The following is a 14,813-nucleotide window of genomic DNA, read 5'->3' as shown; positions in this document are numbered from 1 at the left end:
ATTTAAATTTATTTATATAATTATATATATATTTATATACTTTTATTCTATTATGAATTTATATATTTTTATTTTTATACAATATAATTTATGATTTATTTATTATCATACATATATTTTAATATATTAAAAAATTGAAAATACAGAAAGTTATTTATCTTATATAATTTTTTAAAAAAAAATATTTCATAAAAATATTTTATTATAAAATAATTAATGTGTTTTATATATTTTATTTTAATAAATATATTAAAATAATATAATATATATAATTATTTTATATTTTATATTATTATATATATATTTTTAAATATAAACTAATAATAAAATAAAGAATATAATGAAAAAAATGTTAAATCAAATAATTCAAAATAATAATGTTAATTAAATAAAGCAATTTATGTAATATTTTTAAATAAAAAATAAATAATTTATTATATATATTGTATTTAAATAAAATAAATATTTTAATATATATATATATGTAATTAAATATATATATATTTATTTATATTTATATATTTTTATTTTTATTTTACCTTATTCTTATATATTAAATGTCTATAATTTAATTTATTATATATATTCTTATTTTTTCCTTTAATTCTTTTATATTTTTTTATAATGAAATTTATTCGTCTTACATTATTGTTATATTTTTTTCATTTTTTTGAATTATGTCTTCTTATAATGTATTTTTTTCTTATAATTATTATATTTATTAATGTTATAGACTATTTTTTTATTCTAATTATTATTTTTATTATTAGAAATCTTTTTTTAAAGAGTAAATATTATCTTCGAAGGCTAATTTAATTTTTTCTATAAGTAAAATTCTTTATTAAAAATCTGTTTTTGAATCTTTTTGAATTTAATAAGTTTTTTCTAAATTTTTAATTTGTTCACTTTTTTATTAAATTTAATTCAAAAGTTATAAATTCTCATTTTTTAACTCGAAATTTTATTTGTAAATTTCTTCGTTTTTTTCTTTTGTTTTTTTATATTTTTCCCTTTTTTTTTATATTTTTTATTCTTAAACCTGTATTTTTTCGTCATTTTTTTGACTTATTTCTTTATAATGTATTATATTCTACTCTAATTCTTATATTTTTAGGCATTTTTCTTTTATATTTTCCTCTAATTGACTTATTATATGATTTTGATTTGAATTTTCGTTTAATTTTTCTTATTTTTTCACATCTTCTTCTATTAAAGTGACTTTTTTCTTTTTTTTTCCTTCAAAAAGAACTTTTATTTCATTTAGAAAATGTCTTCTTCCTATTGATTGATGATTTAATCTTTTTATTTAATAATTTAGGCCATATAAGTGTTAAAATCTTCATTTAAAATTTTATATTTTTCTAAAAGAAGTTTAGCTTCTTCTTAATTTTCTATTTAAGTGATTTAATTAAGTATATTTTAATAAAAGGATTCTTTTTAGTTTTTTTTTCTAGTTTAATGATTATATTTCGTTAATAAAGGTTATTATTTGCATTAACATTTATATAAAAAAAAGGAAATTTTTCAGTTTTTAACTCGATTTCTACTTCCTTACTTTCCCCTTCTTATAAACTAAAAATATGGGGATTTATATTTACTTTCTAGGCATTTTCTTGTAAATTAAATAGTATTCTTAGTGTATTTTCGCTGATATTTTTAATTAAAATTTTTTGTTTTTCCTTTTCATTTTGGAATATTAAAGGTATTTTGGTTCAATTTACATATTTTATTTTTTTATTTAAATTTATTTTTTTTGTTTAAATTTATTTATTTTTTTTAAAAAAAAAAACTTAATTAATTTATTTTATTATTATATATATATTATTTTTCTATTTAAAATCTATAATCCTTCTCTTAATTTCTTAATCTTTCTTCTAAATCATCTAATCCTGCGATTCCTTATGCACCAGGTTAATTTCCTCCAGTTTAAGGCGTTTAAGGCATAACCCCACCAGTTTAATGTGGATTTCCACCAATTTAAGGCATATTACCGCCTATATAAGGCATGTTACCTCCCATTTAAGGCATATTACCGCCCATTTAAGGCATGTTACCTCCCATTTAAGGCATCATATTACCTCCCATTTAAGGCATCATATTAACTCCCATTTAAGGCATCATATTACCTCCCATTTAAGGCATGCTATTTCCAGGAAAACCAACTCCTTAATTAATAGGTGCTTCTGTTTATGGCATATTTTGAGTATTTGCTTATTATAGGAAATTTTATTATAAAGATGGTTATTAACAAGGAAAGTTCTATTATTGAGGAGGTTATAGTTATTAATAGCTATTATTAGGGAAATTTTATTAATTTTACTATAATTTTAATAGATTTTATTATTTGAATTATTCTAATTAAGGTATCATAACATTTGGTATATTAGAAACTTATTACGGTTAATATTACTATTATTATATATATTATTATTGTTAATTTAAGTCTTAAAATTAAATATTTATATTAAGATTAGCTCCTCCTTATTATTAATAAGGGTTATAGTAATTATTTTATTATTATTGCTATTGTTATTACTATTGTTATTACTATTGCTATTACTATTGTTTTTATATAGAAGGATCTTAGGCATTATGTCCTGGTTCATTCATTTAGCAAACCGTAATACCCATTTTTAAAGACAATTTAAATAAATAATCATTTATCTCTTTATCTGAAGGCATTACGTTTGCAAAGCAACTTTTTAACTCAGGATCAACTAGACTTTCATTCATTAATTAAGTAGCACTTTATTAAGAACCGAAAAAAAAATCATCATATTATTAAATTCCTATAAGCATTAAAGATTTACACGAGATGAACCCCATACTATTGATTCTATATAAGGCATTATTTCTTTTATAGCATCAGGATTACCTTTAGATTAAAATATATGTAAACTACGATCTTTAAGAATTTCAGAACATCTATATATGTATATATATTAATATAGATTAATATATGTATATATAAATATATGGAAGTTTTGTTATTTTATTTTATTAATATATTGCATGCATCTATAAATTATATGTCCGATACTATTGAAGCAGCTTTATGCTTTTCTTCTTATTAAGAACGGTTTGATTAATTTATTAACATTATTAATTGCTTTTCTTTATTGTTGGCTTAGGATAATCGACGGTCTCTTTGGAGTTCGAGATGATATTTTACTTTCATACAGGCTATTTCTATTTTTTGCTTTTCTTATAGAGGATTGTAGTTTTGTTTTGGTGGTGGCTAGTTTCCCATTATTAATTGATTTATTAATATATATTATATATATAATTATTAATTTTTTTCCCTTGTTTTTTGATAAGGTAATTAAAAGTTTTTATCTATATTATTTAATTGTGTTTTTTATTTTTATTTTGTTTAATATGGTAAATTATTATTATATAATTTGATATAATATTATATTTTTGTAGAAATAGGGTATATTGCTTTTAAAATATATTTTATTTTTTTGTTATTTTATATAAATAAATTATTTAGATATTTATTTATATTAACTTATAATTTAATAAATATTTGTATATATATATATATATATATATATATTTAAATTTTAATTAATAAAGAAATAGATAAATTAATTAATATATATTAGAAAAATTATATATCAGAAATAAATTATTATTATATAAAATTTAAAAATAAATAATTATATATAAATATATATATATATATATATATATAATTATATATATATTATAATATTTAATTTTATTTTTTTTATTGCTTTTCATTTTTTATATTTAATTTTTTATATTTATTATAAATTATGTTTTAATTAAAGCTTTTTTATTATAATAAACAAATTCATTTTTATTTTGATAATTTTAAGTTAATTTATTTACTTTATTATATTATATTAGTAAATAAAATCTTTTCTGATATAAACCAATAATTTAATAAATTTAAATTGTCATATATTTATTTATTTTCTAAGCTATTTATTTTCAATAATACTTAATAATTAAAATAAATATACAAATTCGTTAAATAATTATAGTTTAAATAATTTTAAACTTTTAGAAATAATTAAAATAAATCTATAATATAATTAAAAATAGATTATTATTATAAATATTGAATGTTTAATTTTATTTTGGAATTTAAAATATTTTATTAATTTAATATTATTATTCTTAATAAAATATTATTTTAATAAAAAAGACTTAACCCATACATCAATTTTTTTATTATATATAAATACATTCAATTTAAGAGTTTATTATTTTCCCTAAAAACTTATATATATATATATATAATTATACCTTATTCATTTAAAAATAGAACTAAAAAATCTTTTAATTTATTTAATTTTTTACACAAAACTAGTTTTAAAAAAGCAGAAAATAATACTAAATATATTATTATAATTATATAATTTAATTAGTCGATAAAAATAGTCTTAATTTTGGTTAACAGTGTAAATTTCCATGTCATTATTAATTAAATATAAAATTATTTTTATTATAAATGGCATTTTTAATTTTTAAATATTTAAAAAAAAAATGATAAATATTGACATTTTTCTTGATCTTAAAAAATAAATTTTATTAAAGAAATAATTAATTTAGAAAATATTCTGATTAATATAATTGACTTTTTGTTTATCAAAACAAATTATATACTCTTTTTTAACAAAAATATACCTGTTTTTATTTTCATATTAATTTATATATTATATATAATTTAAGGATAATATTTAGATTACTTGATTTTGTAAAAATCAATAAAAAAAGAGCTTAATGAAAAAAGAAAAATGTGTTATACATATTTTATAATATAAAAAATTCCTATTTATTGATAAATTATTAAAGAAAAATAATATAAGCTTATATTTTAGCATAAATAAAAAAATAATAGGATATTAATATTTATGTTACTAAATAATAAAAGTATATACTAATAGTTAATTTTTATTTTTTTTTGTATAAAAAATTTGATTATTTTATTAGTATAATAAAATAAATAAAAGTGCACTTCTTTTTATTTTTTCACATTTGAATAAAGGAAAACATCAAGTTTAATATAAAATAAAATTTAATATATTAGTAAAAATAGTATATGAATTATTGATATATATTAACTATTAATATATATATATATATATATATATATTTATATATATATATATATTATTTATATATATATATATATATATATATATATATATATTATTTTATTTATAATTTTCTATTTTTTCTTTTTTAAAAAAGTTTTAAAATTATTTATATATTTTTATCATATATTATAATCAAAATAGTTATCGCATTTATTAAATTTTTAATAGAATTTTATTGTTGTAAAATTGTTTCTTTTGTAATATATATAAACATCTTTTCGAAATTACAGATTTTTTTCTACTATTATATAAATTTAATAAATATTTGTTTTTATTCGTTATATATAGTTTATATATATATTTATGTAATCTAACAGTCTAAAAATAACTAATTTTTAAAAAACAAATTATAATCTTATATTATTTAATGAATTTAGTATTTTCTTTATAAGAAAAAAATCATTTGGATTACACAAATAAAAATTAAAAAGTTTTTTTTTTTAAATATTCTTTTGAATTTATATATAAATAAAAACTTTAATTCTCGTGTTTTCTACTATATATACATATATATTTTAATTTCTATTATAAAATTAAGTACATTAGTATTTAAATTTAAAAAGAAATAGTAGTTTATACAATTTTTTTATTATTATTTACAAGTTTTTTATATAAGAAATCAAAAAAAAAAAAAATATTAAAATATATATTTTTGTTAAAAATTAATATATTATTATATAAAATATAAAAATATATATATTTAAAAAAAAACAATAAAAAAGATATTTTAATAAGATGATAAAATAATTCCAAAAACTTTTTAAAATAAATTCTCATATATAAAACTTTAACAAACTACCAAAATATAATTTTACTTCGACCGAAATATTAAAAAGACTACGAGACGAAACCGGATCTCCAATAATAAATGTAAAAAAAGCTCTAGAAGAATATAATGGAGACTTCGAAAAGGCAAAAAATTACTTAATTGAAAAAGGTTTGGCTTCAGCTTAAAAAAAACTTAGTAAAGAAACACGAGAAGGTGTCATAGGTATATAAGTTTCCGAAAACAAATAATTTGGTGTTATTGGTGAAGTAAAAAACTATATATATATATCTATATAGCTTATTTTTAGTTTAATTGTGAAACTGATTTTGTTGCTAGAAATGAACTTTTTTAAGATTTCGTAAATTCAGTATTAAATAGTGTTTTAAAAAAAGAAAAAAGCATAAAGTTTATTGATGAATCTTCTGAAAATTAAAAAGAATAAATGAACAAATTTTATTAAGAAAATTATATATAAGGAAACCTTACGGAAAATAAATAAGAAAATATGGATAAAATAAGATAATTAATTATTTCCAAATTATAAGAAAATATTAATATTAGAAAATTAGGGACTTTATAATAAACGGATGGTAAAGCTATATATTTAAAAATATATATATAAATATATATATATATATATATATATATATATATATATATATAAATAGGTATTATTGGATTATATGTACATAATAGCCTTAAATAAGGTATAGGAGGTAGAGGATGCCTTGTTTCTATATAAGGTTTAAAAAATAGTAATGAAAACGCATAATTTGCTGATAATATTGCACTTTAAATATTGGGAATGAGACCTGATTATATAAGTATTGGAGATATCCCTAAAGATGTATTTAATAAAGAAGTCAAGAGAGTTAAAAATGAATTTGGGGATGCTTTAAAAGGGAAAAACTAATAAGTTGTTGAAAAAATGGTGGAGGGAAAAATGAAAAAATTCTATGAAGAAAATGTTCTTTTGGAATAATAATTGTTAGTAGATTAAGGAAAAGATGCAAAAAATATAGGAGAATTAATAAAAAATATAAATAAAAAAGATAATGGAAATATTATAATCAAAGAATATATAGTTTGGGCAGTTAAATAATGATTATTTATTATAAAAAATAAAAAAAAAATAATATATTAATTTATAAAAAGAAAATAAAAAAAATATAATACTTTTAAATAAAATATATATAGAAATAAAATCAAAATATTTGTATAAATAAATAAAAATTTTTAATAAGATATATATATAATTTTTATATATATATATAAAATTAAATATATATAAATTTAAAAAATATTATATATATATATATATTAAATTAATAATTAAATATTTGTATATATTTTATATTTCTATATCAACATTTTAATTTATATACATATTTATATTTTTTTTGTGTTTTAATTCTTAAAACATTTATAAATTTTACTTTTTGTCTCTTTATTTTTACAAACTATAATGAGAGTTAGTTATTATCAAAAATTTTATTTTTAATATAATTATAGTTTATTATTATATATATTTCAGTTTTATATATGTTATTTCTATATATTATTAATGAAATAAATTTAATTTCATAGTTATTTTTGTACACTGGAGCCTTAGAGATTTTCATGTTATATAAATAAATTTTAATTTTTAATGCCAATAATTTATATATTAATGGTTTATTAGGAAGTAGATTTATATAAGATTATTTTTCTGTTTTGTTTTTATAAATATATTTTTTAAAAATGAATTATTAAAAATGTATTATTTTTAAAAAGAGATATTCATTATAAATAATATAGTAAATGGTAAAAATTCGTTATGGAGATATTAAGATAATATCTTCATAAAGATTTTTTTTTTAAAAAATGTGGTAAATTAGTAATTATACAAAAATTAAAAGATATATTGAATAAAAATAAAATTAGATAAAGATATTTTATAAAAATAAAATATATGTGAATATTTATATATATATATATTTTTATTTTATATTATTTATATATTTATTATTATTTTTCTTATATAAAAATAAAATATATAATTATTTATATATTTATTTGTCATTTTTTATGAAATATTAGTTAAGCTAATGTTTTATTTTTGATTTATTATTAGATTTTGATAAAATATCTTCTTTTTCTTTTTCGTTAATTTCTAATATAGATATAATTATATTTAAATAATTTTCACATTCATTTATATTATAAAATCTAATGAAATAATATTATATAAATATACATATTTATATATATATATATAATTAATAATATTTTATATATAATATACTTATTATTTGATATCAAAGCTGTTAAAAATTATATAAATATATCTTTTAAATGTTAAAGTTAATATTAATTCTAATTTTAATTGTTTGAGATTTAATCATTTTCTTTAATTAAAAGTATAATTTTTATTCCAATTAGTTAATATTTTCATTTCTAATTTTAAGTTATTATTCTAGATTTTCGTTTTTTATTAGTCGCTTTTTAATTAATCTACTAAAGATTAACTTGCAAATGAAGAATTTTCATTCATATCATTAAAATCATTTAAATCGAGATTTTTTCTTTTTTAAATCTAAAAACTCTTATAAATCATCTTTCTTTTAAATTAAAAAGATTCATTATTTAAGCTTTCTTAATCTAGTTTTTATAAATCTGTATTTTTTCTCGAATAAAATCAACTAAAAAGTCTATAAAAAGTTTAAAAAGTGTTATTTTTCTTGAAATTTTTTATTTAAAACTGAATCTTTTTCAGTCTTTGTTTTTATCTTTTATAAATCTTATATTTACTCTTTTTTTTCTTCAAGTTAAATTTACATTTTTTATACACTTATATGATCTTCAGGAGGCATTATATGAAAATCACTTTTTATTTCATCTATATTTAATTATAATTCGATTTTTTCTTTTATTAATTTTTACTCATATTCTTCTATTTATTAAGTGTTCATTTCTTAAATATGAAAAGATACATTTTTTTGCATTTTTTTGGGACTTTCCTTTAGTTTTTTTAATTAATATTAAAGGTCTTTTATTTGATTTTGGAACTGTTTTTCTTATTCTTATTATAAGAAATTTTATTCATTTATTTATTGTTTTTATTATTATATTTAAGTTTTTTATATTTATAATTAATTTTAATAATCTTATATTTAAATTTAAGCTAATTTTAAGTCGTCCTCATATTCTTTTAATTGGTTTTAAAAAGAGGAATTATATGGATCTTTTATAGATTTTTATTATGATTTATTTTAAAGATCTTTTATTTCTTTATCATAACTTTATAGTTCTTTTTAAGTATTTTATAATTGTTTTTAAAAGTTTTCTAGCTCATTTTCTCTATTTTATATGTTATATTCTTTATTTTATAAGTATTTTTCTTTATTTTATATGTCTTTTTCTTTGCTTTATATGTCTATTTCTTTATTTTATATGTCTTTTTCTTTGCTTTATATGTCTATTTCTTTATTTTATAAGTCTTTTTCTTTATTTTATATGTCTTTTTCTTTATTTTATAAGTCTTTTTCTTTATTTTATATGTCTTTTTCTTTATTCTATATGTCTTTTTCTTTGATTTATAAGTCTTTTTCTTTATTTTAAAATTCTATTTAGATATTTTCTTTTATTTTTTATGTATTTTTTATTTCTTATTAAAGATTTTCTAATTGTTTTTCTTTTAAATTTAAAAGCTTTTCAGAATCTTTTTAGAGGTTTTAAAGTTCATTTTCTTATGCTTTTGACTATTTTTACTGTTCATATATATATGGATTTATGATTTAAGATTCTTCTTTTTTATTTTGATAAGTTTCGATTATATTTTATTTATAATCAAGTTCTTTTTAGAGATTAAAAAGGTCATTTTATAAATTTTGGTTGGCTTTTTATGTTTATATTAAATTATTTTAAGATACTTTAAGTTATTCTTATATTTATTATATATCTTTATCTTTATTTTATGATATTTTTTAAGCTTCTTTTAGTTATTATTAAATATCTTTATAATTAATTTCTTAATTTTTAATTTATTTTTATTATAAATTTATTTGATCTTAAAAAAATTAATTATTATTATCAATTATATTTATTTATTTTTATTATTAAATATTTTGTTTTTCTGATGTTTATTAATTTAGATCTTCTAATTATTTTATTTTTTATAATTTTACTTTAAAATTTTTATCTAATTTTCTTATTCTTATATAATATTAAATTAATGTTAAATTTCATTAGATTATTTTTTTATTAAATTTTATTATTCAAAGATCTATTTTTATGATAATAAGTGATTTTTTTAATCAATATTATTATTTTATAATGGCTTTCCAATTAAATTAATTTATTTATTTTATTCTTATAAATATTTCTAAAATATAAATTAAAAATTCTAAGATTCTTTAAATTTAGTTTAATTTTAAAAATCAGAATAGTTTTCATTATATGTCTTTTTTTAAAAGTCAATATTTAATTATTATTCTAACAAAAATATATTAATAAATAAATAAAAAAATATAAATTAATATATATATATATAAATAAAATATATATAATTAAATATATAATAAGATATATGTAAATATATATATATTTATTTAAATTTATTTTTTTATTTTATTATTAATATGTATATTTAAAAATTATAAAATATATTTAAATTTTATTATACTTTTTTATTTATAATTTTTTTATTTTATTTTATATAAAAGCTATTTATATTTTTTTTAATTTTTTATTTTACCTTATGTTATTGTTTAAATTAGCTCTTTAATTTTTTTTCACTTTCCTATTCTTAAACTAGCATTTCGTTCTACAAATTTTCTATTATTTTTTATTCTTTTTATATTTTTATTTATAGATTATTATTTTCAATTAAATATTCTTTAATTTCTTATTATAAAAGATTTATTTATTCATTTTTTTCATCAAATAAACTTTCTATTTTTTACATATTACCTTCGAAATCTTCAAAAGGTAAAAAATTTGATTTTTTCTTGATATTTTATTAATTTTTTAAATTATATTTTCATTTTAAATTTGTAAATTTTCAATTTTATTATCCATTATTTTCATTCTATCTTTATTTTTTATAAAATTTATTCTTTTTGTTAATTTTCTGATGTTTTTTGAGAAATTTTATTTTTTAAATCATCTATATATTTTTGAAGTTTGTTAATTTTTGGTTAATAATCATCTTTTTGTTTTTCAAAAATATTCAATTTTTTTCTTAAATCTTACAATAAATTTTTTATACTATTTTTTTCCTAAAAAATTTTTTCAGTTTCTTCTTTTAGTATTAAAAAAAAATGGTTTTCATCTAGAATATCTACTTATATTTCTAAATTGGCTAATATTTCCTTAAAAATATTACTTCTAGGCTTTTCACATAAAAAACGAGACTCAAACTGTTAAAAAAGTTCCTTTTGTTCACTTTATAAGAAATCTTACATTATTTAAAGGTCATTTTAAGAGTTCTTATGAGTTTATATTTGATTTAATTTATCAATTTTTTCGGATAATTCAATATAATAGTCTAGCTTTAATTATATTTAAGGAATTTGATACAAAAAATCAAAAAAATAATATTTATATTTTAAATTATGGCTGTTGTTAATTTAAGTTTTTTAAAAATCTTAAAAACCATTAGGTTATTATTTAACGCTAAATTTATATACAAATATATATATATAAATATATATATAATTATATTTATATATATATATATTTGTTTATATATTAATTTAATAATATATATATTTCTGTTTAATATTACGTTGTTGAAAATTTTTTCATTTTTTTTAAACTAAAAATTATATTTTATTAATATATAAAACTTATTTTTAATATTTTTTAAATATAATTTTATTTTTATAAAAATTTTTATATTTTTATTTTTTGAAATTCTACTTAAATAATTTTTAATTAATATATTATTTATTTTATTTTAATTTATTTAAATTTATAATATTTTTATATATATATATATAAAAGTTATAAATTATATTTCTTTTTTTAATGTAATTTATTAATAATTAATTTGTTATTATTTAAAATAATATATTTTTATTTAATATAATTATTTAATGAGTTTTTAATTTATTGTTTTCTTTTTATTTTACATTTATATTAAATATTTTTAATTAAATTAACTAAAAGAATATATATTTTTTAATTCACTTTATTATATAAAAAATTAATTTTATTTTAATCTGAATAACTATATTAATATATTTTTTCCTTATTTTTATATTTTATTTTCTTTATTATAGATTTATATATTATTATGTACTACTAAAATTAAAATCACTATACTTTTTACATATATAAGAATATTAATTGTATTCTATTTTATTTCTTTTCTAAAAGTTATATACATATATTCTTTTTATTTTTTAACTAAGATTTATGTTTTTTGTTTTAAAATTATAGATTTTCTTTTAAATTTTTATATTTTCTAATACTCCTTTATAATTATTTATATTTCACTGTTTTTAAGGCAAGTTTATAAGATTTTTTACTTTTTCTAAAAAAAGTAAATTTATATAATATAATGTTTAGAAAAAAACTGATTATAGACATTTCAATTTCCAAACACTGTAGTCAAAATAAAATAAAATTAATTATATATATTAAAATTATTCAAAATAATTTTTATTTAAATATATTAAAATTAATTAAAGATATATCATTGTATATTAGTAATTCTGTTGATTTTAATAAAAGTAATTCATAAAATAATAAATTAATAATATATGTATTTTTTAGTTAAAAATTTATATATTTTTTTAATTATTTTAAAAGTACACTATTAGAAAAAAAGAAAAATAATTAATTTATAAACTAAATAAATTTTTAATAAATATAAATAAATGAAATTATATTATATTTTAAATTACTTATTTAAAATAATTATAATATTTTAATTTTTTTTTATATTCTAATAATTAATTAAATTTAAAAAAAATTAAACTATTTATTATTTTTCTATAATTTTATTATTTATTCAAACAAACATAGAAAAAGAAAATAATATAAAATAATACCATATTTATTTTAAATTAAATTATATATATTTATATATATATATATATAAGTATATATATTATATTTATTTTTTTTATATTATAATTTTCTTTTTTTTTTACAATAATTATAAATATTTATATAAATAATAAATAAATTATTATTTTTTAAAAATGCAAATAAATAATATTTTTTAAATATAATAGGAAATATTTTAAGAAAAACTAGAAGATAATATTAATATAAATGAAATTGAATAAGAAAACTATGTAGAATAAAAAAATTTCCTATTTTATTAGATGTTGATTTATTAAATGATGATTTTTCTGATGTTTTTTAAAAATATTAAGAAAATAATGAAAAATATGAAAATAAGAATGAATAAAATTTTCTAGATTTATTCTCTATTTAACATCATAATTTCTTAGTTGTGGATTAAGTAAATGAAAATGCATACGAAAGCAACTAAAAAATAGAAGAAGAAATCGAAGAACAGAAAAATAATGTATAAGAAGCAAAAGATATTGAAGAAGAAGAAGACGATTAAATTAATTAAAAATAGATTAATTTTTTATTTAAAATAGATTAGTTTTAGTATCTGATCCAGAAATAATAACTGAAGGGTATATATATAAATATTTATATAGTATAAATATAATATTAATAGATATATAACAACTTATAAATTATATAAAGTAAAAACTAAAAATAAGGAAATTTATAATATGATACTGAAGTATTAAGAAGGTAAACAAAACATAAATATATAAAAATTAAATATATAAATATATAAATATATAAATATATAAATATATAAATATATATTTATATATATATTTATATAAAAATATATATTTATTATATATTTATTCTTTATTATTTAGATTTAGTGACTTTGAATGGCTTTATAATTAATTAGTTAATAAATATGGAGGATTTTTAGTTCCTTTGTTACCTGAAAAAAATATATTAACTAAATTTAATAAAGAAACTATGAATTTTTCTAATGATAGAAAGAAAAATTTAGAGTATTTTTTATAAAAATTAATTAATCATTCTTTTTTGTAATAAACTGAAGAACTTTAGCTATTTATGTTTTCGAAAAACAAAGTAATTTTAATTATTATTTATTTATTTTAATATTTATTCAAGAAATTTTCACTAGTTAAAGGAGAAGCTGAGTCTTAAAAAACTTTTGAATAAAAATATATTACTGCTTTTGAGAATTTTTAGAATTTTCTTTAATAAAATATGTCTAAGTAATTTAAATATATATATTTCTTCTTTAGTTTATAAAAATAATTTTATTATATAAAGAAGTAAAATTGAAATAGTTTCTGAAAAAAAATTAATAGATAAAGAATTAAATGGATATGAAGATTATATATTGGATGTTATTTAAAAAATAGATGTTATAATTAAGATAATGTTAAATTAAATACAATTAATAGAATAAGAAATCATTTAAAGCGAAAATTTGAATAAATATTATTAAGAATATTGTAATTAAATATTCTTTTAATAATTTTTTATATTTAAAAAGAATAACTTGTATTTTAAAAAGAAAATGAATTTATAATCAATCAAAAAATTATTTATTTAAAAGAAGATTTAGCCTAGTAATTAAAACTACATTTCTATCATTAAATAATTGTAATTAGTTTTAAATTTTTTTTTAGTTTTTAAAAAATATATATTTTTATAGGATTTACATAAATGTAGTATAGCAGCAGCAGAAGCTTTAAATAGAAGAAAATATATAATTTTTTAGATTTTAAGGGATACAAAGAAAATACAAGAATTATAATTATAAAAATAAAAAAAAATAATAATTAAGTATTATAATAAATATATAATATATATATATATATATATATATATATATATATATATAT

General features: G+C 14.1%; 3 protein-coding genes across 3 annotated transcripts, besides 55 other annotated features; 2 read left to right on the top strand and 1 right to left on the bottom strand. All coding sequences in view use genetic code 6, as the record gives it.

Moving 5' to 3' along the window:
• Positions 1-55: 55 nt before the first annotated feature.
• Positions 56-129: a microsatellite.
• Positions 130-265: 136 nt separating this feature from the next.
• Positions 266-307: a microsatellite.
• Positions 308-410: 103 nt separating this feature from the next.
• Positions 411-495: a microsatellite.
• Positions 420-520: a microsatellite.
• Positions 431-525: a microsatellite.
• Positions 496-536: a microsatellite.
• A 149-nt stretch (positions 537-685) lies between these two features.
• Positions 686-766: a microsatellite.
• A 216-nt stretch (positions 767-982) lies between these two features.
• Positions 983-1,028: a microsatellite.
• Positions 1,029-1,722: 694 nt separating this feature from the next.
• Positions 1,723-1,778: a microsatellite.
• Positions 1,726-1,781: a microsatellite.
• A 194-nt stretch (positions 1,782-1,975) lies between these two features.
• Positions 1,976-2,143: a microsatellite.
• Positions 1,984-2,143: a microsatellite.
• Positions 2,009-2,142: a microsatellite.
• A 369-nt stretch (positions 2,144-2,512) lies between the features above and the next one.
• Positions 2,513-2,567: a microsatellite.
• Positions 2,568-3,098: 531 nt separating this feature from the next.
• IMG5_178520 (hypothetical protein) lies at positions 3,099-3,250 on the bottom strand (the record flags this gene model as incomplete). The annotated part of the gene is made up of 1 exon (XM_004027616.1): positions 3,099-3,250. A coding segment is annotated over one exon (152 nt), but the record flags the coding sequence as incomplete, so codon positions are not given.
• Positions 3,251-3,532: 282 nt separating this feature from the next.
• Positions 3,533-3,559: a microsatellite.
• Positions 3,560-3,598: 39 nt separating this feature from the next.
• Positions 3,599-3,640: a microsatellite.
• Positions 3,627-3,707: a microsatellite.
• Positions 3,659-3,723: a microsatellite.
• Positions 3,664-3,718: a microsatellite.
• Positions 3,716-3,764: a microsatellite.
• Positions 3,746-3,773: a microsatellite.
• Positions 3,774-4,038: 265 nt separating this feature from the next.
• Positions 4,039-4,087: a microsatellite.
• A 54-nt stretch (positions 4,088-4,141) lies between these two features.
• Positions 4,142-4,174: a microsatellite.
• Positions 4,175-5,102: 928 nt separating this feature from the next.
• Positions 5,103-5,185: a microsatellite.
• A 682-nt stretch (positions 5,186-5,867) lies between these two features.
• IMG5_178510 (hypothetical protein) lies at positions 5,868-7,006 on the top strand (the record flags this gene model as incomplete). Its single annotated transcript, XM_004027615.1, has 3 exons — positions 5,868-6,153; positions 6,198-6,491; positions 6,570-7,006. The coding sequence occupies 3 exons, from the start codon at positions 5,868-5,870 to the stop codon at positions 7,004-7,006; spliced, it is 1,017 nt and encodes a 338-aa protein (XP_004027664.1).
• Positions 6,499-6,568: a microsatellite.
• Positions 6,512-6,564: a microsatellite.
• Positions 7,007-7,145: 139 nt separating the features above from the next.
• Positions 7,146-7,221: a microsatellite.
• Positions 7,148-7,199: a microsatellite.
• A 414-nt stretch (positions 7,222-7,635) lies between the features above and the next one.
• Positions 7,636-7,665: a microsatellite.
• A 208-nt stretch (positions 7,666-7,873) lies between these two features.
• Positions 7,874-7,924: a microsatellite.
• A 1,052-nt stretch (positions 7,925-8,976) lies between these two features.
• Positions 8,977-9,040: a microsatellite.
• A 194-nt stretch (positions 9,041-9,234) lies between these two features.
• Positions 9,235-9,500: a microsatellite.
• An 880-nt stretch (positions 9,501-10,380) lies between these two features.
• Positions 10,381-10,486: a microsatellite.
• Positions 10,382-10,470: a microsatellite.
• Positions 10,382-10,485: a microsatellite.
• Positions 10,396-10,477: a microsatellite.
• Positions 10,422-10,463: a microsatellite.
• Positions 10,423-10,485: a microsatellite.
• A 59-nt stretch (positions 10,487-10,545) lies between the features above and the next one.
• Positions 10,546-10,602: a microsatellite.
• An 893-nt stretch (positions 10,603-11,495) lies between these two features.
• On the top strand, positions 11,496-14,007 carry IMG5_178500 (sorting nexin 1, putative; the record flags this gene model as incomplete). Its single annotated transcript, XM_004027614.1, has 4 exons — positions 11,496-11,542; positions 13,503-13,541; positions 13,615-13,665; positions 13,803-14,007. Coding segments are annotated over 4 exons (342 nt in total), but the record flags the coding sequence as incomplete, so codon positions are not given.
• Positions 11,573-11,620: a microsatellite.
• Positions 11,574-11,654: a microsatellite.
• Positions 11,731-11,787: a microsatellite.
• Positions 11,925-11,973: a microsatellite.
• Positions 11,939-11,977: a microsatellite.
• Positions 12,306-12,351: a microsatellite.
• Positions 12,507-12,579: a microsatellite.
• Positions 12,638-12,681: a microsatellite.
• Positions 12,959-13,009: a microsatellite.
• Positions 12,960-13,003: a microsatellite.
• Positions 12,990-13,036: a microsatellite.
• Positions 12,994-13,036: a microsatellite.
• Positions 13,052-13,118: a microsatellite.
• Positions 13,677-13,772: a microsatellite.
• Positions 13,696-13,784: a microsatellite.
• Positions 14,008-14,766: 759 nt separating the features above from the next.
• Positions 14,767-14,813: a microsatellite.

Source organism: Ichthyophthirius multifiliis, assembly GCF_000220395.1.
Source record: "Ichthyophthirius multifiliis unplaced genomic scaffold scaff_1120509251303, whole genome shotgun sequence".
Lineage (NCBI taxonomy): Eukaryota > Ciliophora > Oligohymenophorea > Hymenostomatida > Ichthyophthirius > Ichthyophthirius multifiliis.
Note: the sequence above shows the minus strand (reverse complement) of the source record. Positions and strands in the feature narration are given on the sequence as shown.